This window comes from Jaculus jaculus, chromosome 2 (genome assembly GCF_020740685.1).
Source record: "Jaculus jaculus isolate mJacJac1 chromosome 2, mJacJac1.mat.Y.cur, whole genome shotgun sequence".
NCBI classification, from domain to species: domain Eukaryota; kingdom Metazoa; phylum Chordata; class Mammalia; order Rodentia; family Dipodidae; genus Jaculus; species Jaculus jaculus.
The window spans coordinates 137,597,371-137,620,276 of NC_059103.1; the positions used below are offsets into that span (position 1 = coordinate 137,597,371).

General features: G+C 38.1%; 1 protein-coding gene across 2 annotated transcripts in view; it reads right to left on the reverse strand.

The window, feature by feature from the left end:
* Arfgef1 (ADP ribosylation factor guanine nucleotide exchange factor 1) overlaps nt 1–22,906 on the reverse strand; it is a 142,841-nt gene that overhangs the window by 96,382 nt on the left and 23,553 nt on the right. The window contains exons 2-7 of one of the 2 annotated variants that reach the window (XM_004653303.2): nt 22,032–22,062; nt 20,785–20,941; nt 15,029–15,175; nt 7,232–7,411; nt 4,236–4,512; nt 419–529 (exon numbers count right to left, since the gene is read on the reverse strand). In XM_004653303.2, coding sequence (XP_004653360.1) covers nt 419–529; nt 4,236–4,512; nt 7,232–7,411; nt 15,029–15,175; nt 20,785–20,941; nt 22,032–22,062 — 903 coding nt within the window. Of the gene's footprint in view, nt 1–418; nt 530–4,235; nt 4,513–7,231; nt 7,412–15,028; nt 15,176–20,784; nt 20,942–22,031; nt 22,103–22,906 lie in introns of both variants that reach the window. The other variant, XM_045142827.1, reaches the window with a different exon arrangement.

Consider the following 22,906-nt stretch of genomic DNA (forward strand, 5'->3'; position numbering starts at 1 on the left):
AGATCTTGCAAAGGATCTCATATGGAAAAGGGAAGGATGACTGTATTTTTGCAGGCATACATAAATGCACTTTTCTTTTTGAGAGAGAGAAAGAGGCAGAGAGAGACAATGGGCATGCCAGGGCCTTTCAACCACTGTGAATGAACTCCAGACCACGTGCACCCCCTTGTGTGCATGTGCGACATTGCACACTTGTGTCACTATGCCTCTGGCTACGTGGGACCTGGAGATTTGAACACACATGCTTAGGCTTCGCAGGCAAGCTCCTTAACTGCTAATCCAACTCTCCAGCCCCATAAACACTAATTTGAGAAACATATTATAATTTTGTGCCTTAGGTTCCACATATTATATGGCTTCCATGATCTGATAAAATCCTGTTAAGACAGAATAAATAATTTCAAATGAAGTATTTTACCTCCAACAATGATGTTCACCATTTCTTCTACAATGCTCTGTACAATGTCTTGTGGCTTTTCCTCACAGTCATGGTTTTCCCCATCATATAATATATCATTTTTAGATAGTGCTTTTAAAAAAAGAAAAATTCAAGAGATAATTATTTCTTAGAAACATTTGCTAAACATGATGAAAACAAATAAATAAAATTTGAAGCAATTACATGTTAAACCTTAAAATTTATAAACAAATACATATTTAGGTACTTTCAAAATCAAGTCCATTTTAACAAGGATCCATGTACTAAATTTTTAAGCAATTCCTCAACTTAATTAGATTTTCTACATTATTCCTTTAAGAACTAAACTTCTAAAAGTACTCTGAATGAGCCAGGCATGGTGGCACACGCCTTTAATCCCAGCACTTGGGAGGCAGACACAGGTGATCACCATGAGTTCGAGGCTACCCTGAGACTACATAGTGAATCCCAGGTCAGCCTAAACTAGAGCAAGACCCTATCTTGAAAAACCAAAAAAAAAAAAAAAAAAAAAATACTCTGAATGAATCCTTTTAAATGTCTTATACACATTTAATAAGCCTTACCAAATAACATATTAAGTAAAATCAAAACTTACTTTGATATAAAGGTCTTCACTGTAATAATATTAATTTTCAAATGATCATCATTGTATTTTACAACAATGAAGTCCTCAAAAAGGAAAAGACTGAAGCACGTGGACCACCACAAGTGCTTTCCTTACTCTTTCCTTACAAAATAATCTACATTTTGGGCAGGCAAGATGGCTTAGTGATTAAGGTACTTGCCTGCAAAGCCTAAGGACCCAGATTCAATTCTCCAGTACCCACGTAAGCCAGATACACAAGGTGGCACATGTGTCTGGAATTGTTTTGCAGTGAATGGAGGACCTGGCATATCCATTCTATCTGCTTCTTCCTCTCTCTCTCAAATGAATAAATATTTAAAAAATAATAACCTATATTTTTGATGTTAAACTAAATTTAAATTTTAAATTTTATTCTCCAAAATACTAAAAACTATGACAGGTATTATAATCAGAACTTCTGAATGGCCTAAGAAAAACTGGTGTAACCTCAAATGTACTACATAAACTACAGCAAATAAAAATAAGGCTTACAACTGGATTTTTTGAAATGCTAAAAATATCTCAATGTGGTTCAACAAGTACTTTAGGATGCTTGTGGCAACAACTACCCTACATACACCAAATGACATAAGACTTTATACTGGCTTATAGGACTGTTATGGTCCCACTGTTCCCAGCTCCTCCTACTATAAAGGGGCACTATTTACAACAGTAGCTTCCCTATAATTACACTGCTTCTAATCTACTATCTGCTTGCCATATTCTGCAAATTACTGAGTGTCATAAGATGAAACTTGATAAATAAGCATGTTAAATCAGTACATTTATCTCATGAAATAGCCTTTAGATTCTTCAATGGCTCTTCAGTGGAGTAAATACATAAAAGGCCTGGCAGGTAATATTTCTACCATTTTGTAACTTTCATTTCTGTACTTTAGTGAGCTAAAATTACCTTGGGTCTGAAGGTTAAAATTTGAATGTAACTAAATATGTAGAACCACATGCCAGTGCCCACAAAATAGCTAGTAAATTTAAAATTCTCTCATAAATTAAGTGAAAAATATATCATAATAGCAGTGAATAATATAAGAAGGTAACTTTACACAGCTAGTGAAAAATGTACTTAGAACATAAATTTAAGTGATGGTTCTCAAGTAGAATTCCCTCTTAAAAAAATTTTTTTTAATTTAGTTGGAAGCAGAGAGAGGGAGAGGGAAGGAGGGAAAGAAAGAGGAAAACAGGGCGCAAGCAAATGTGGTGCCAGGGCTGCTTGTTGCTACAAATGCAAATGCCACTTTGTGCATCTGGCTATACCTGGGTACCAGGTAATTGGAATACAAGCTGGGAGGCTTGCAAACAGGTTGCTTTAACCACTGAACCACCTCCTCAGGCCCTAGAATTTTAATTTGTATCAGTTGTTGGAAAAAAAAAACTTTATAGTCAAAATAATTAGAATGTCACAGAAAATCATGTTTAAATCATCCCTTTTCAAGTACAGTGCTATTAAATTAAAAGTAAAATGACATTTATTCAGGCCATTAATAAGTTATGGAAAGTATGCAAAAAAATCAAATGATGAAAATATATTATTATAGATGCTTTTCATTGAGGTGAAGTTAAAAACAGATTTTAGATTAATTCTAAAAGTCTCAAAGTTCTAATTCAGTTTTTTTCTTTTTGAAGCAGGGTCTCACTCTAGCCTAAGCTGACCTGAACTCACTCTGTAGCCCACACTGGCCTCTACATCCTCGCAATGCCCCTACCCCAGTCTGCCACGTGCTGGGATTAGAAGGCATGAGCTACCATGCCCAGCTAAAGGTTCTAGTTCTAATAGTTAGGTCTAAGTCCTAACCACCTTAGTTCGAGACCAGCACAAGGAGTTGGCAACACAATCTCCATTATGTTTACCTCAAGCTAGTTCATAGAATAATTGAGCTGAAAATAATGTTTGGAAAAAAAAATGACTTGATATAAATATTGTTACAGAGAAACTAATTTAAAAAAAAATGTGGGCTGAGAGATGGCTTAGCAGTTAAGGCATTTGCATGCAAAGCCGAAGGACCTTGGTTCGATTCCCCAGGACCCATGTAAGCCAAATGCACAAAGTGGCACGTGTGTCTGGAGTTCGTTTGCACTGGCTGGAGGTCCTGGCATGCCCGTTCTCTCTCCCCCTCTCTCTTCCTCTTTCTCTCTCTAAAGGAAATAAATAAAGCTTTTAAAAAATTGTAATCATATACCTTTTCTTACATACATGTAAACACACGCGCATGAACTTAAAACAAATATCAAAGTGAATATCCCAACTTTGATAATTAATGTACAACAGGATATAAGAAATTAAAAACTGAAGCTTCTATAAGCTATTTGGCTAACCAAAGATATTTAATTTTGCACTTGTTTATATATTTATCTTTGAGAGAGTGATGGAGAGAGAGAGAAAAAATTGGCAAACCAGGGCCTCAGCCACACTCCAGACACTTGCATCACCTAGTGGGCATGTGCAACCTTGCACTTGCCTCACCTTTGTGCATCTGGCTAACATGGAAACTGAAAAGTTGAACACAGGTCCTCAGGCTTCACAGGCTGGTGTCTTAACCATTAAACCATCTCTCCAGCCTTAACTTTAACATACTTTTAGTGAGATAAGATTCTTGCTATATTAGTCCAACCTAGCCTCAAAATTATGATTCTCATGCCTCAGCCTCCCAAGTTCTGGAATTACAGGAATGTGTAATCACACCCAGCTTCAGTAATTTTTTGAGTATATTTTCAAATTGATAATGACTTCATAACATTTTCAATAATAGTCCAGAAGAAAAACTTACTATATAGGTCTTTTGTTTGCTACAAAACTAATCTCAAGACGAAAACTAAATTTCTTATGTAATATGCTAACAGATATTTGTGATTCTTTTTAGAAAGACATGTTTCTTCCAAATGAAGTCTATAATTCATACTGCTTAAAAGATACTATTGAATGCAAAAAGTATCATTGAGATATTTTGTGAGTTGACATCAATAGCTTTCCCATTGAGAATGAAAAAAAAGTTCAATTACTATAATGGACTTGCTATCCATTAAGTTTTGGTTTTTCAAGGTAGGGTCTCATTCTTGCCCAGGCTGGCCTGAAATTCACATTTCTTAATCAAAATCTCTCATTTACCCAGTTCCCTTAACATGCAGACACCCATATCCCCTTCTCAAGATTACTTTCAGCTGCTGTTGCCTGATCAGCTTCAGTCTGCTCATTTTCAGCACTGGAAATATCAGATCCGTTTTCAGGCTCGGTATCATCTTGGAGATTCTTATCCACATCATTTGTATGAGGATCAAGGTCCCCTTCATGTTCTTGGGCTATATTATCAACAGTCTGAGGTGGCAGATATCTAAGTTGAGGTGATTCAGGCTCATGATGGCTTACTGGAGACTGTAATAGATGCTGCTGCTGCCGATGTCTTTCTTTCTCCATTTGTTTGGCTTCCTGTAACTTGAAAGAAATAGAATAATTTATAATATTTGTGAAATAAATAGCCCGAAGTCTAGAAAAATAAGGTCTCAAACCAACTATAAATCCTTTAATCTATCACTTTTTCTTTGTATTTGTGAATTATAAATTTATCAGAAAAAAGAACATAAAATATACTAAAACCTCCTTAGGTGGCTAGAAATCAGTACATAAGAAAAGAGAAAAAGACTTTCACTAAAATGCCATTTTGATTATAATGGGTGCTTAATATTGTAAATTGTATTACCTACATAAAGCCAAAACATTTTAAAGTAGTAACTGTACTGTTGCCAACAATAGATTTAACAAATCCAATAAAAAACCCTATGAGGATAAAGTAGATAAAACGACATATACACATTCACTTACGCCCATGTGCTTATAAATAAAGTCCAGAAACAAAAAATAAGGTCTAGAAAGATACAAAAGAAACTAGAAACAATAGTCTTCTATAGGGGTGGGGATTAGTAAATGACCAAATGGGAAAAAAAAAAGAGTAGGAGGAAACTTCTTAGAGCATATTCTTTTGTAGACTATTCTTACATTACCATGTCAAACATATCTAATTAAAAATATTACAGCTATGGGCTGGAGACATGGCTTAGTGGTTAAGCGCTTGCCTGTGGAGGCTAAGGACCCTGGTTCGAGGCTCGATTCCCCAGGACCCACGTTAGCCAGATGCACAAGGGGGCGCAGTGGCTGGAAGCCCTGGCGTGCCCATTCTTTCTCTCTCTGCCTCCTTCTTTCTCTGTATGTTGCTCTCAAATAAATAAAAATAAATAAAAATTTAAAAAAATTAAAGCTGTTCCTGTGCCCCACACACTGGGTGGGGGAAGACAAGGGTTCAGCACCCTAATACCATCCCCCTGGCCACACCAGATGCCTCTGCAGACCTTGCCAGGGTCCCTTTCATGGTGACATCCTTTCATGTAGTCCACATGTATCAAGGCAATGAACAAATGTCACACTGAGGACCTGAATTTAAACATTTTAAAAAATGTTTTTACAAGAAAAGATGTGTCCAAATGCTATTTCAGAGTCAAGTGGGTTTCTCTACACACAGGGTCATTTCAATACATTTCTCTCATTCTGACCTTGTTCAATTAATAGGAACACCCTTTTCTAATACCTTCCAACCCTATCCCCCAGAAACAAAAGAAGTATTTGTAGCCTGCTATCTGTCTTTGAATTTGTAACAATTTTATATTTAGGTATCCTTGAAAAAATGTAAATGACTAATTTGGTCATTAAATCTTGGCACACATTCAACATTAAAAATACTAAAATGGCCAGATGTTGTGGCACACGCCTTTAATTCCAGCACTCGGAAGGCAGAGGTAGAAGGATCATCAAGAGTTCAAGGCCACCCTGAGACTACATAGTGAATTCCAGGTCAGCATGGGCTAGAACAAGACCATACCTTGAAAAACATACATACATACATACTTACATAATAAAATCGCACTGCTATTTTAGATCATTTTGCCCAGCCATCTTATAAGTATGAAAAAACTATCTACAATCATCTAAATTTTAGGGGGGTTTTTTGGTTCATTTTTTATTTATTTATTTGAGAGTGACAGACACAGAGAGAAAGACAGATAGAGGGAGAGAGATAGAACGGGCGAGCCAGGGCTTCCAGCCACTGCAAACGAACTCCAGACGCGTGCGCCCCCTTGTGCATCTGGCTAACGTGGGACCTGGAAAACCAAGCCTCGAACCGGGGTCCTTAGGCTTCACAGGCAAGTGCTTAACCGCTAAGCCATCTCTCCAGCCCCAATCATCTAAATTTTAGTACAAAATACTATTTACAAAACTGGCACACTTAACATGATGCAAAAACATCAACTGGAATCACTAACTTTATTTTTTAACACTTTTATTGCTCTTTTTTTGCTCTTTTATTGCTCTTTCAGTCCTCATGGCCTAACATGAATGAATCTCACAGGATTAATTTTCACAAAGGTTATTTCACATTAATCAAGTATGAACATTTCATACTATTCAGTAATATTCCAAATAATGTGGAATTACTTGCAGTGAAATTCCATCCTCAACCTAAAAAAGTGGCAAATAATCATCAATAAACACAGTGCCAAGTTCTAGCCTTCTCTTATTGGAAAGTTGCAGAAACACAAGCAATATGCTTGATAAAAAGAAATATATTATTCTGTGAAAAATAACATTTTCTTTTTTTTTTCATTTTTATTTCTTTATTTGAGAGTGACAGAGAGAGAGGGAAAGAAAAAGACAGATAGAAAGGGAATGGGCGCGCCAGGGCTTCCAGCCACTGCAAACGAACTCCAGATGAGTGCGCCCCCTTGTGCATCTGGCTAACGTGGGTCCTGGGGAATCGAGCCTTGAACTGGGGTCCTTAGGCTTCACAGGCAAGCGCTTAACCACTAAGCCATCTCTCCAGCCCCAAAATAAAATTTCCTAAACACTCTGTTTAGGTTTCTCAACACCAGCACTACTTGAGTTTGCCAAAAATATCAATTCACTCTTCTGAGGAAGATGGAGATCAATTCTTCACATTTTATTTGTAAACATTTAAATATTCATTTTGTCAAGTCAATAATTTTCAAAATAAAACAAAATTTAATACAAGAAATCTGTACGTGGACCTTGTTTTCTACATGAATAAATACTTCACTACAATTACTGTGAATTCCTTTAAATCTCTTTCTTTTTTAATACTTACTGCTTGGTTTTCCATGCGTGCAAAGATAACATTTAGCATCTGAGTAAGAGTAGCTTTGGCTGTTGTCTGATTGATGAGATTTTTGCTTGCTAGATAGATGTTGTAACATGTTCTCACAGCTTGCAATACAGTTCCTTCATGAATTTCTATATGTTGTGATGTTACCGCAGTGAGTAATGCCTTTAAAAAGAAAAAAAAGACTTAAAAAAATTTTCTGATCCAGAGTTTTATCATTTTCATATTAAAATTTCAGAAGCAATTACTACTTTTAGGTGAGAATTTCTATCTGCCTGGAACATGTTAACTGTTAAAATATCTAGGATTTCCTCACTCTGGCAGTAGTTCCCACATAGTCCTTTAAACTCCAAAATATTAAACCATGTTTCATTTTAAGTATGATTTTATTTATTGAAATGCACAGCATTTGCACTTCATCAGTTAAACACAGACATGTGACCGTCAACTTTGAATACTATGTCTTATTCATCTTTGCGGTCTTTTATTTGTTTATTTACTTATTCATTTATTTTAGCACTTTTTATTTTTATTTATTTTTAATTTTTATTAGCATTTTCCATGATTATAAAATAATATCCCATGGTAATTCCCTCCTTCCCCACCCCCCACACTTTCCCCTTTTAAATTCCATTCTCCATCATATTACCTCCCCATCTCAATCACAGTACTTACATATACACAATATCAACCTATTAAGTACCCTCCTCCCTTCCTTTCTCTTCCCTTTATGTCTCCTTTTTAACTTACTGGCCTCTGCTAGTAAGTATTTTCATTCTCACGCAGAAGCCCAATCATCTGTAGCTAGGATCTACATATGAGAGAGAATATGTGGCGCTTGGCTTTCTGGGCCTGGGTTACCTCACTTAGTATAATCCTTTCCAGGTCCATCTATTTTCCTGCAAATTTCCTAACTTCATTTTTCTTTACCGCTGAGTAGAACTCCATTGAATAAATGTGCCACATCTTCATTATCCACTCATCAGTTGAGGGACATCTAGGCTGGTTCCATTTCCCAGCTATTATAAATTGAGCAGCAATAAACATGGTTGAGCACTACTTCTAAGGAAATGAGATGAGTCCTTTGGATATATGCCTAGGAGTGCTATAGCGGGGTCATATGGTAGATCAATCTTTAGCTGTTTTAGGAACCTCCACACTGATTTCCACAATGGCTGGAACAGATTGCATTCCCACCAACAATGTAGAAAGGTTCCTCTTTTTGCACATCGCCGCCAACATTTATGATTATTTGTTTTCATGATGGTGGCCAATCTGACAGGAGTGAGATGGAATCTCAATGTAGTTTTAATCTGCATTTCCCTGATGACTAGTGACGTAGAACATTTTTTTAGATGCTTATATGCCATTCATATTTCTTCCCTTGAGAATGCTCTATTTAGCTCCATAGCCCATTTTTTGATTGGCTTGTTTGATTCCTTATTATTTAACTTTTTGAGTTCTTTGTATATCCTAGATATTAATCCTCTATCAGATATATAGCTGGCGAAGATTTTTTCCCATTCTGTAGGTTGCCTCTTTGCTTTTTTCACTGTGTCCTTTGCAGAGCAAAATCTTTGTAATTTCCTGAGGTCCCAGTGATTAATCTGTGGTTTTATTGCCTGAGCAATTGGGGTTGTATTCAGAAAGTCTTTGCCAAGACCAATATGTTGAAGGGTTTCCCCTACTTTTTCCTCTAGCAGTTTCAGAATTTCAGGTCTGATGTGAAGGTCTTTAATCCATTTGGACTTAATTCTTGTACATGGCAAGAGAGGAGAATCTATTTTCATCCTTCTGCAGATATATATCCAGTTTTCCCAACACCATTTGCTGAAGAGGCTGTCTTTTCTCCAATGAGTATTTTGGGGCAATTTTATTGAATATCAGGTGGCTATAGCTACTTGGGCTGACATCTGGGTCCTCTATTCTGTTCCACTGATCTACATGTCTGTTTTTGTGCCAGTATCACGCTGTTTTTGTTACTATGGCTCTGTAGTATAGGTTAAAATCAGGTATGGTGATACCACCAGCCTTATTTTTGTTGCTCAGCATTATTTTAGATATTCGAGGTTTGTTGTGATTCCAAATGAATTTTTGGATTGTTTTTCTATTTCCATGAAGAACGCTTTTGGAATTTTGATAGGGATTGCATTAAATGTGTAGATTGCTTTGGTAACATTGCCATTTTCATAATATTGATTCTTCCAATCCAGGAACAAGTGATGTTTCTCCACTTTCTAGTGTCTTCTGCAATTTCTCACTTGAGTGTTTTAAAGTGCTCATTGTAGAGATTCTTTACTTCCTTGGTTAGGTTTATTCCAAGGTACTTTATTTTTTATTTTTTTGATGCAATTGTGAATGGGAGTGATTCTCTGATTTCATCCTGTGTGTTTGTTGTTAGCATATATGAAGGCTACTAATTTCTGTGTATTTATTTTGTATCCTGCAACATGGCTGTAGGTTTTGATCAGCTCTAACAGTTTGCTAGTACAGTTTTTAGGGTCCTTTATGTATAGAATCATGCCATCTGCAAATAATGATAACTTGATCTCTTCCTTTCCAATTTGTATCCCTTTTATGTGTGTCTCTTGCCTTATTGCTATGGCTAAGACTTTCAGAACTATATTAAGTAAAACTGGGGACAGTGGACACCTTGTCTTGTTCCTGATTTTAGTGAAAAAGCTTCCAGATTTTCCCCATTTAGTAATATGTTGGCTGTAGGCTTGTCATAAATAGCTTTTATTATATTGAGATACGTTCCTTCTATTCCCAGTCCCTGTAGGACTTTTGTCATGAAGGGATGTTAGATTTTGTCAAATGCTTTCTCTGCATCCAATGAGATGATCATGTGATTTTTGTCCTTCAACCTGTTTATATATTACATTTATAGATTTGTGTATATTGGACCATCCCTGCATCTCTGGGATAAAGCCTACTTGGTCAGGGTGAATGATCTTTTTGATATACTCTTGTATTCTGTTTGCCAATATTTTGTTGAGAATTTTTGCATCTATGTTCATGAGGGAGATTGGTCTGTAATTTTCTTTTTTTGTTCTATCTTTGCCTGGTTTTGGTATCAGGGTGATGCTGGCCTCATAGAAGGAGTTTGATAGAATTCCTTCTTTTTCTATTTCCTGAAAAGCTTAAGAAGCAGTAGTGTTAGCTCTTCCTTAAAGGTCTGGTAAAATTCAGCAGTGAATCCATCTGGACCTGGGCTTTTTTTAGTTGGGAGATTATTGATAACTTGTAGGATCTCCATGTTTGTTATAGGTCTATTTAAGTGATTAATCTCATTTTGATTTAATTCAGGTAGGTCATATAAATCAAGGAAATCATCCATTTCTTTCAGATTTTCACACTTTGTGGAGTATATGCTTTTATAGTATGTCCCTATGATTTTTTGAATTTCTCCGGAATCTGTTGTGATGTTACCTTGTTCATCTCTGATTTTATTAATTTGTCTCTCTTCTCTCTTTCTTTTGGTCAGATTTGCTAAGGGTTTATCAATCTTGTTTATGCTTTCAAAGAATCAATTCTTTGTTGCATTAATTCTTTGGATTGTTTTTTTTTTTGTTTCTATTTCATTAATTTCTGCCCTAATCTTAATTATTTCTTCCCATCTACTGATTTTTGGTTTGCCTTGTTCTTCTTTTTCCAATGCTTTAAGGTGAAGCATTAGGTTGTTTACTTGTGACCTTTCTAATTTCTTAATATAGGCACTTAAGGCTATAAATTTACCTCTTAGAACTGCCTTCATTGTGTCCCAGAGATTTTGATATGTTGTGTTCTCATTATCATTTGACTATAAATTTTTTTATTTCCTGTTTAATTTCTTCATTGACCATTCATCATTTAGTAGTGTATTGTTTACTTTCCATGATTTTGTGTATGCTCTATAGCCTTTCTTGCTACTGATTTGTAGTTTAATTCCATTGTGGTCAGATAGAATGCAAGGAATTATTTCAATTTTCCTGAATTTGTTAAGATTTGTTTTGTCTCCTAATATATGGTCTATTTTAGAGAATGTTCCATGTGCTGTTGAAAAGAATGTATTTTCTGAAGCCTTTGGATGAAATGTCCTGTATATGTCTGTTAGGTCCATTCCTTCTATGACCTCATTTAGTCCAGATGCCTTTCTGTTTATTTTTTCCCAGGATGACCTGTCAATTGATGAGAGTAGGGTGTTAAAGTCACCCACCACCACTGTGTTTGGTGTTATCTGTGACCTTAGTTCTAATAGTGTTTGTTTGATGAATTTGGGAGCCCCCATGTTAGGTGGATATATGTTTAGGATTGTAATGTCCTCCTGTTGGAGTGTGCCCTTAATCAATATAAAGTGACCTTCCTTATCGATCTTGACTAACGTTGGACTGAAGTCTACCTTGTCAGATATTAGGATAGCAACCCCTGCTTGTTTTCTAGGTCCATTTGCTTGAAACACCATCTTCCAACCTTTCACCCTAAGATAATGTCTATCCTTTGTAGAAAGGTGAGTTTCTTGGAGATAATAATTTGTAGGATCCTGCTTTTTAACCCAGTCTGCAAACCTATGTCTTTTTGTTGGGGCATTGAGGCTGTTGATATTAAGAGATATTATTGTGGGATGGAGAGATGGCTTAGCGGTTAAGCGCTTGCCTGTGAAGCCTAAGGACCCGGTTCGAGGCTCGGTTCCCCAGGTCCCACGTTAGCCAGATGCACAAGGGGGCGCACGCGTCTGGAGTTCGTTTGCAGAGGCTGGAAGCCCTGGCGCGCCCATTCTCTCTCTTCCTCCATCTGTCTTTCTCTCTGTGTCTGTCGCTCTCAAATAAATAAATAATTTTTTAAAAAAAAGAGATATTATTGAAAGGTGTGTATTTGTTTGCCTTTTTTTTTTTTTTTTTTTTGGTGGTTCCGGTTCTACCTGTGCTCTCTTGTGTTAACTAGTATTTGAGTATTGCTTGTTTTTTCTAGGTTCCTTATATGTGTGCTTTTCCTTTTCTTCAGCATGGAGGATTCTATCAAGTATTTTCTGTAGAGCTGGTTTTGTCTTCAAATACTCCTTTAACCTGCTTTTGTCATGGAATGTCCTTATTTCTCTATTTGAATGGATAACTTTGCAGGATAAAGTAACCTTGGTTGACAGTTGTTATCTTTCAGAACTTGGAATATATCACTCCAAGCCCTTCTGGCTTTAAAAGTTTGTGTTGAATAATCTGCTGTAATCCTGATGGGCGTGCTTTTGTAAGTAACTTGATTTTTCTCTCTAACTGCTTTCAATATTTTTTCTTTGGTGTGTGTGTTGGGAAGTTTGATGGCGAGGCAAGGTTCTTTCCAGGTTTTGTCTGGCTGGGGTTCTAAAGGCTTCCTGTATCTGCATTGGCACCTCTTTCCCAATTTGGGGAAAATTTTCTTCTATGATTTTGAAGATGCCTACTATGCCTTTGGAGTGGAATTCTTCTCCTTCTACTATGCCCTGAATTCTTATATTTGATCTTTTCATAGTGTCCCAAATATCCTGAAATTCCCACTCACACTTTTCTATAAGTTTGTCTTTCTCTTTGTTGAACTGTATTAGATCTGCCACCTAGTCTTCTAGCTTAGATAGTCTGTCCTCTCCTTCATCCATTCTACTGGTGAGATTTTCTACAGTTTTTTATTTCATTAACTGTGTTCATTGCTAGTAATTCTGACTGGTTTTTCTTTATTATTTCTATTTCCTTACTTATGTCTTGTATTGCCTTCTTAATCTCATGAAATTGGTGTCCTGCATCTTCTTTGATTCCTTTGATTTCCTGTTTAAGTTCCTCTTTGACTTCTTTGATTTGTTCTCTGACTTCTTTGAACATATTTACAATCATTCATTTGAAATCTTTTTCAGGCATTTCCTCTAACTCGTTCTCACTGGAGGTCATTTCTGATGCATTAATACTTTTGGGTGGATTTATATCATCTTGCTTTTTAGTGTTTCTTGTGTTATAATGTATATATTTTTGCATCTTGGATTAAGTTAATGCTTGGATTTTCTAGCTAGCTGGGTATTCTTTGCTGTATCAATTGATATGATGTTATATATTTTCAGGGTAGGAGCTTAAGGTGTTAGGTGTGGCTCTTAAGACTCTCAGAGTATCTACAAAGGTGCTCTTAGGGGTTGAGTTTCTCTGCTATGTGAGTATTCAAGTAGGCTGAGTAGAATAAAATACAGGTAGATTCTAAAAGTTAACTAACACTGTACCCATTCAATGTAAAACAGCACCAAGTATGTATGTCAGAGTAGTTATTATAACAACCAGATCCTCTATCAACATAGAGGTTAAGATTTCTGGTCTGTTGAGGGATCCCAGTCAGCTTGTGAGCAAGTGAGACCATTCCCTGGTACAATCACAGTTACCTTGGATGAGTTTGGTCTCAGTCAAGTTGCTGCCTGGGTCGTCAGGCTGCTGTTCTGATTTCTAGAGCTGGGCACTGGCTTTTCCTGCGGGACAAACTGAGCCTGGCAACTGTGGCCCTGCACATCAGCACCCTTGCTGCTGGAACTGCTGCTGCTAAAGCTGCCTCTGCTGGGTCAGTGAGCAGCTGAAGCTGCTGCTGCTGGGCCCACCGCTGCTGCTGCTGCTGTAGCTGCCACTTCTGGAGCCACCGGTGCTGATGAAGCTGCTGCTGCTGCTGCTGGGTCTGCCCCTGCTGTGTCTGCCGCTGCTGCCACTACTGGTTCTGCTGCTGCTGGGGCCGCTGTTACCAGTGCCAGAGCCGCTGATGTTGCTGCTGGACTCTGCTCCTGCTTGGGTCCTGCTGTCAGCCCAAGTTGGTGTGGCCGGGTCCCCGGACCGCTGCTCTGTTCGCTGGAGCTGGGCTCAGGCGGTGGGGGAGGGGAGGGAGCCGCAGCTGTTCTAGTTCTCTCGCTGTTCCATATGTCCTTCTACCTCATGGTCTCTCCTCCGTTGCTCACTGCCACTCTCCCTTCACGTTTCCTGAGTTGTGGAGAGTGCCAGTGTGAGTGGAAAATACCTGTACCTGGCTTTTCCTGTGGGTGGAGCCGAGCCTGGCAGCTTTCTGGTGTGCCGACACCACCGCGGTTGGCAGGGCTGCCAAGGCTGCTTTTGTGGCCTGTGCGGGCTCTGGATCTCTTCTACTTCTCTGATGCTGCTTCAATTTCCTATACACCTCACTTTTTAGTAAAAGTGTGTATTTTGCTGAGTTTTTTTGGTCTTTTTTCCCCCCAGGCTGCTTTGGCGTGGTACCTTCGCCACCATCTTAACTGGAAGTCCGAACCTCGAGGTCTTTTTTAATGACTGAACTCAATAAATATGTTATTGTCAAAGATATTTGTAAATATTAGTTTAATATTTTTGCATGTTTATATGCGTGGGTGCATGTGCACACACGTATGGAGGTTTTAAATTGATGCCAGGTGTTTTTGATCACTCTCCACTGTATTTACTCAAATAGGGCTTCTGGATGAACCTAGAGCTTGCCAATTCAGGTAGTCTAGCTGGCCAGGTTTCCCTGTGGATCATGCCACCTGAACACTGGAATTAGTGGCATGCTGTCATGCCTACCATGCTTTTGCTAAAATGGTAAAAAATTCTAGATGATACTAGGGACCCAATCCTTAATTACAATGCTCCAAAAAGAGATACGGGATAGTTTTGTCTAATAATCTGTTATTCAATAACATCTCCTGAATAACCTCTATTATATTTAAAATAAACAATAAAATTACCTTTCCTAGTATTTTCAAGGTTAAGGACTTCTAATTTCAAAACATAAACATTATGAATAATTTCATTTTACATAATTAATTACCTTTATTATCTGCAACTGAACTCCTTCATCTGTTTGAGGGCCTTGAAAGCAACCACATATTGTTTCAATAATTCTATCAATTAATTTTTTGCCGGGTGTTGTATTATCTGGAGCATTACCAGTCAAGTGCCCATAAGCAATAAGTTTCTGAAATAGGGAAAGAAAATAAGGACTTTAATCAAGCTAACTTATTTTATACAGATATAGATATACTAATTACATATAAATTAAACCTGATTGAATACACATGAAGTTTTTACATAAAAATATCAAAGGATAATCAAAGCCAAAGACTATATCAATCTTTTACCAGAGTTTACTAAGCATAAAATCCAGGAAGTTTTTCATACCTATAATAACCACAACAGCAGCATAATTATTACAACAAAACTCTCAGGTCAGCCAATGTGCTTTGAGAAAGTCAGGCCTTGAGAACTTGTCTCTGATGAGTTAGAACTGCTTTACTGCCTTCTAACTCAACTGGGTTTTATTGATACTGCTTTTATGGAAACTATCTTAACACTTTCAACTGACACCAAATTTCTTTCCAAATAAGATAATCATTTTTCAGAAAAACAAATTTCAAAACATGCTATGCTGCATGGGAGAGAGAGAAGTCACCAGTGGAGATAAACAACAGTGGACACTACAAGCCTTAAGTTTGGTCAGGTAGGCCAAATAAGCCAGTGGCTCCAATAGTGGCATGTCTGTTATAGGGGAAACCAAATACTCTCTAATTGGACGGAGGCCTGCTCCACAGAGGGAATACATGCTTGATACTGAAAACCTACGATGGGGAAAGTCATGAGCCCTAGGGGTGTAAAGCCTGCTGGTGGCTGCATAAATGCATATATTATGCTCACCAAACTGCCCAGTAAACACTTCTCATAATGTTTATACCCATATATTAATGATACTCTCACTTTTGGTTAGAGAAGCATCTTTCAGATTGTGGTGACCTTTGGGATGACTCGAAAGGCACCATAAAGCTGAGAAGTGGCAGAGCAGTGCTCAGCACTCAAACATCTTTACCATACCTTCCAAGGCTCAGAGTCCATTGTAAAGGAGGTGTCAGGAAGAATGTAAGAGACAAAGGAAAGGTAGGACTCCTTACAGTCACTCTTCCAGACACAAAATGCCCTAGATATCCAAGACCTCACATAGCCTGACACTACCTTCACAAGAACATCATAATCGGAGGAGAAGGTGATGACGTCAAAATAGAAAGAGAGAATGACTGAGAGGGGAAGGAGATATGGTGGAGAGTACAGTTGCAAAGGGGAAAGTGTATGTAGGGGAATTACCATGGTTTATTGTCTATAATTATGGAAGTAGTCAATAACAAAAGGAAAAATTACACTGCCTGAAATAAATCACAGATTTATTCATCACTTTATAGCTAGGAAGCAAAGCATTAGATGCTAACAATTCTAGTGTCCTAAGGAAAGCAAGGTCAGAAATCAAATGAACTCATCTTTAACCTATGTTAAATATAAACTATATTCTCTCTTCTTGGCTAGTGAGTTGTTAGTTGAATATATATATCCCGAAAGATGGTACTACCTAAAAAAGACCCTGCAATCTATAAGTGTGTTATACAAAATATCTAAGTGTATGTGTACATGCATGCATGTATATAAGTAAAAGGATAAAAAACTCAGGAATATTTCTAACATAAATGAATGCTATAGTTGAATTAAGTCGTAAGAAGTAGAAATAGTGGTAATATTAAGATATTTTTATATTAAAAAGTAGGCATTTATTAAAATCATTTCCAAATGATGATTTATGTTAAAGTTGGCAATAAAGTATTATGGTTCTGGACAGGCTCAATGATGCATACCTGTAGGCCTAGCTATTTATGAGGCTTTGTAGAAAGACTGCTCAGAATCAGGAATTCAAGACGAGATGGGCAATGTATCAGGAGCTCATTTCAAAACAAAATAAGACACAAGCAAACAAAAACCACTGAAGTGTTAGACTGGAGAGATGGCTTAGTGGTTAAGGTGTTTACCTGCAGAGATGGCTTAGCAGTTAATCTGTTGGCTTGCAAAGCCAAAGGATCCCGGTTCAATTCTCCAGGACTCACGTAAGCCAGATGCGCAAGGGGGCGCATACATCTGAGTTTATTTGCAGTGAGTGGCTGGAGGCCCTGGCATGCCCATTGTCCCCCTCTTTCTCTCACTCAAATAAATAAATAAATCACATTTGAAAAAAAACAAAACACTGAAGTGTCATTTCACTGATAAAAAAGATCAAATCAACATTTTCATTATTGCCTTTGTTTTTCACTAATGAATTTTGTTAACATTAAACTAGAAACATCTTTTTCCAATTACTATCAATCTTGAATATAAACAACTACATTTTTTCTTTTTTTTATTATTAGTTTTGTATTCACCAAATACAGGCAGTTTGGTACCATTATTAGGCTCATCCGTGACTTACCCCCTCCCCACTGGCCCCTCCTTGTTGAGGTATATGGATCGTGCATTGTGGAGTTAGCCCACAGTTATTGGTACGATAAATGTCTCTGCACATCATGACCCAACATGTGGTTCTGACATTCTTTCCGCTCCCTCTCCTGCAAAATTTCCCAGAGCCATGTTGGGTTCATTTTTGGTCTGCTTCAGTGATGAGGTGTTGGGGGCCTCTGAGGCTCTGGCTCTCTGATTTGGTAGGAGTTGATTTTTCTCTGTGTTGGTCTCCTTCCCCCTTGTGCTGGTATCCAGTTCATCAGAAAAACAGCACCCTTGCTTGTTTCGCCAATTTTCCTTAGTTTCAGCCGGGGCCCTTTTGAGGTATGATGGGGTGGCTCTCTCCTTAGGATCTACATGTATCTGAAAAGGAGAAGCAGATTCTCCAACGGAGAATTAAGTTAGCTCCAGGACAAATGAGATAACCCTTACTTTTTTTATAGTGAGCTTAACAGGTGTAGGCCCTCTAGTAGCCCATGACTGATGGTAGCTTGATTTTGGAGAGTGGGCTTATGTTTGGATATGGTTCTGACTTGTTTCCCAGCTCCAGCTATGGGTCCCATACCACTGAGGGGATCAGTTAGCCAAATCAAGAGCAGGTGGTTCCCCACTATGGCTGTGTGCCACTACTGCACTTGTGTGGTCATCACAACAGGTTATTTGCTGCCAAATAGGTTAGACCATGAGTTGCTTGGACAGATATTGGTCATTTCCCCCACTTGCCCATGTAGCACCTTCTGGCACTAGACATGCTGACTGTCTGGGGACTGACTCTCTCATGGCTTCCAGGCATGCCATTCCATTTTACTTGTCAGCTGCATATGCTGTCTTCAAACACTCCACTCACAATGGGGCAAAGAGCTGAACAGGCAGTTCACAGAGGAAGAAATACAAATGGCAAACACACACTTAAGAAAATGTTCATCATCCCTAATCAGAGAAATGCAAATTAAAACAACTATGAGATTCCACCTTACCCCAATAAGGATAGCAAACATCAAAATATCAAATGAAAATAAATGCTGGTGAGGATGTGGAGAAGTAGAAACACCCATCCACTGTTGGTGGGAATGTAGGACAGTACAACCACTTTGGAAAGCAATATGGAGACTCCTAAAAAAGTTGACTATAGAAGTACCAACAGACCCTTGGGCTGGAGAGATGGCTTAGTGGTTAAGCACTTGCCTGTGAAGCCTAAGGACCCCGGTTCGAGGCTCGGCTCCCCAGGTCCCACTTTAGCCAGATGCACAAGGGGGCACACACATCTGGAGTTTGTTTGCAGAGGCTGGAAGCCCTGGCGCGCCCATTCTCTCTCTCTCCCTCTATCTGTCTTTCTCTCTGTGTCTGTCTCTCTCAAATAAATAAATTAAAAAAAAAAAATTTAAAAAAGAAAAAAAAAGAAATACCAACAGACCCAGTTATTCTCTTACTGGGCATCTACCCTAAAACCTTCAAACCACAGGCCACAGAGATTTGCTCAACCATGTTTGTTGCAGCTCAATTCGTAATAGCTAAGAGCTGGAATCAATACAGATGTCCATCACTAGAAGAATGGATAACTAAGATGTGGTATATCTACACAATGGAATTCTATACAGCAGTAAGAAAATAATGACACAAAGAAATTTGAGGAAAAATGGTTGAACCTGGAACAGATCATTCTCAGTGAACTTACCCAATCAAAGAAAAAAATCACCACATAGTCTCACTCATCTATAGCACCTAACCTGAATCTACCCAAGATACCTTACATACCCAGCAAGCATCTCATGGACTAGACACTAGGATGGATGGGGAGGGAGGAGAGGGCACTGAAGGGGTGGGAAACACTAATCTAGACCCAAACGGCAATGGTACCATAAAATTCTACTTCCTAAAAGGCAGACCAAATGGTTAAACCTTCACCAGACCCTTAGAGGGAACACCTGAGCCACAGACACTGGAGAGGATATGATGAAGACCAACCTTAATCTTCTATAGCTTCCCTCCCTACCTCTCCCTCCCCTTCCTCTTCCTCTCTCTGTCTTCTCTAATTCTTGCACATTAGTTATCTTTTTCTTCCTTTTCTTAGTGGGCACTGACCTGTAACTCCCAGTACCAGCATGTGGCTATCATCCACAATGAGCTTTTGATCAGAGACCTACAAGGTTTCCTAAAAGAAAGACAGATTTCTGTCCAAGTAATTGATAACCCACCAAACGTTAGTGGTAAGACCCTACTGCTGAAGACACTGTATGTGGTCGACATGTAAAATGGAATGGCATGGCTGGAAGCTAGAAGAGAGTCATTCCCCAGACAGTCAGTGCGTCTAGTGCCAGAAGGTGCTACATGGGTGACTGTGGGAAAATGACCAACAGCTGTTCAAGCATCTAACCTACTTAGCAGCAAATAACCTGTTGTGATGCCCACACAAGTGCAATAGTGGCGCACAGCCATGGTGGGGAACCAACTGCTCTTGATTCGGCTAACTGATCCCCTCAGTGGTACGGGACCCATAGCTGGAGCTGGGAAACAAGTCAGAACCATATCCAAACATAAGCCCACTCTCCAATATCAAGCTACCATCAGTCGTGGGCTACAAGAGGGCCTACACATATTAAATTCTCTATTAAAAAAAAGTAAGGGTTATCTCATTTGTCCTGGAGCTAACTTAACTCTCCGTTGGAGAATCTGCTTCTCTTTTTCAGATACATGTAGATCCTAAGGAGAGAGCCACCCCATCATAACTCAAAAGGGCCCCGGCTGAAACTAAGGAAAATTGGCGAAACAAGCAAGGGTGCTGTTTTTCTGATGAACTGGATACCAGCACAAGGGGGAAGGAGATCAACACAGAGAAAAATCAACTCCTACCAAATCAGAGAGCCAGAGCCTCAGAGGCCCCCAACACCTCATCACTGAAGCAGACCAAAAATGAACCCAACATGGCTCAGGGAAATTTTGCAGGAGAGGGAGCAGAAAGAATGTCAGAGCCACATGTTGGGTCATGATATGTAGAGACATAATCCTACCCATAACTGAGGGCTAACTCCATAATGCATGACCCATATACCTCAACAAGGAGGGGCCAAGTGGAAGGGGTAAGTCATGGATGAGCCTAATAATGGTACCAAACTGCCTGTATTTGCTGAATACAAAACTAATTAATAAAAAATGTAAAAAATAAAAATAAATTAAAAAAAGGAATATACAAGGCTGTCAGGGAAACATATGAATCATTAACTGTGTACACTGTTTTATAAAGATATTGCAAATAGTTTTAAATATCATTTTTATACATACCTGCAAACAATCTAGAGATGTACTAACTATGCGGGGACATTTGGACTGGCATGCCAACTCAAAAGGTAAGAAGTACTTGTCTGCTTCGATAAAATTTGTCTTTGACTTCACTGGTGGAAGGGTGCTTGATCCAGCTTTTGCTTCTCCATGAGGAGGACTAAAAAAATAAGATGAAGAAAAAAATCTCATTAGAATATCATGTTGCTCTTACTGATAGAAAACTCATATAGAAAATAATTACCTGTCTAAAAGAAACTTTACAAACCAGTCACTAGTCCTACATTTTTCCATATTTTATAAGGAAAACAAAGCCTAGAGAAGTGAGTGCTCTTCCACCAGATCCAAAGGTAGTGATTAGAGCTACTGCTAAACACAAAATGGGATTCTTGTCTAATACTTTCCCAAAGATATCAAGTTATACTATACAAATATTTTACTGGTGTGTAAGGTATTATCAGGACACCTTAAAAAAACAACAAATAGGCTGGAGAGATGGCTTAGTGGTTAAGGCACTTACTTGCCTGGGAAGCCTAAGGACCCAGGTTTGACTCCCTAGAACCCAAGTAAACCAGATGCACAAAGTGACACATGAACAATGGTGGAGTAGCACATGCGTTTGGAGTTCGTTTGCAATGTCTAAGGCTCCGGAGTGGCAATTTTCTCTCTTGCTTTCTCTCTAATAAATAAATAAATAAATAATTTGTTTTAAAAAGCAACAAACTTTCTACATGCTTATATGTTAAATAGCACATTTAAATTATTTCCATTCTGTTTACAAAGCTAACAATATGAAAGAAATCTAGTCATATTTCTAAAGATATGTCAAACTCTTAAAGAATCTTCAAGTAATTATCACTATATTTCATAAATAATTTTCTGTGCTCATTTATGAGACTTTTTTTTACTTTTAAGGAGGCATGGTTATATTTCTTTTCTTTTTCTTATTTTTATTTATTTATTTATTTATTTGTATTTTGAGGTAGGGTCTCACTCTAGTCCAGGCTGACCTAGAATTCACTATGCAGTCTCAGGGTGGCTTCAAACTCGTGGTGATCCTCCTACCACTGCCTGATTAAAGGTATGTGTCACCATGCCTGGCACATAGTTATATTTCTTAAAGACTAATTTACTTTTCCTATAAACATCACACAAGGAAAAGTTGTCACACTAAAAATAGATTATACTGCTATTTTGGCCAAGAGTGACAAGATTGCAAATTATTCTTATTAAAGAAAAATTGTACAAACCTCTGTTTCTCGGTCTCAGCTTTTATTTCCTCTGGACAGGGTGAAAAAAAGAGAAGCATAAATTAGAACATCTGTAAATAAAAAGATCATTAAGTACTTTGATTATAGTCTGTATAAACTCATTTGGAACTTAAAAGACAAGTTGTAAAAAATGCAAATTCAAATGAAAATGGGGCGCTGGAGAGATGGGTCAGTGGTAAAGGTGCTTGTTTGCAAATCCTGATGGCCCAGGTTTGATTCCCCAGTACCCATGTAAAGCCAGATGCACAAAGTGGTGCATGCATCTGGAGTTTGTTTGCAGTGGCAGGAAGCCCTGGTGCACCCATTCTCTCTTTCTGTCTCTCTCTCAAATAAGGTTTAAAAAAAGAAAATTAGGAGCTAGAATTTTACCTCACCCAAATATAACCAAAAAAAAGCAGGCTATATAAAGAATGTACATTAGCTGGACATGGTGGCGCACACCTTTAATCCCAGCACTCGGGAGGCAGAGGTAGGAGGATAGCCATGAGTTTGAGGCTACCCTGAGACTCCATAGTGAATTCCAGGTCAGCCTGGGCTAGGGTGAGACCCTACCTTGAAAAAAGAATAAAAAGAATGTACATTAACAACATAGTTTGAATTCCCAAAGCATTCCCTTTCTCTTCAAGTAATGATGTTAGCCAGAAGTATTAGGAACAAAATATATGTGCTATACTGAAGTCACAAAATATAAGATACATGTTGGGTGAGGAGAGGATGCACAACCTCTACATCTCAGGAGGATTAGCAAGCTAGAATTTTAACTTCCTGTATATTTTTATGTGTTGATATTAGTTCATATCTCTATTCATGACTATATATGAAATAGTCATGAATAAGCATATCTAATTTAAAAA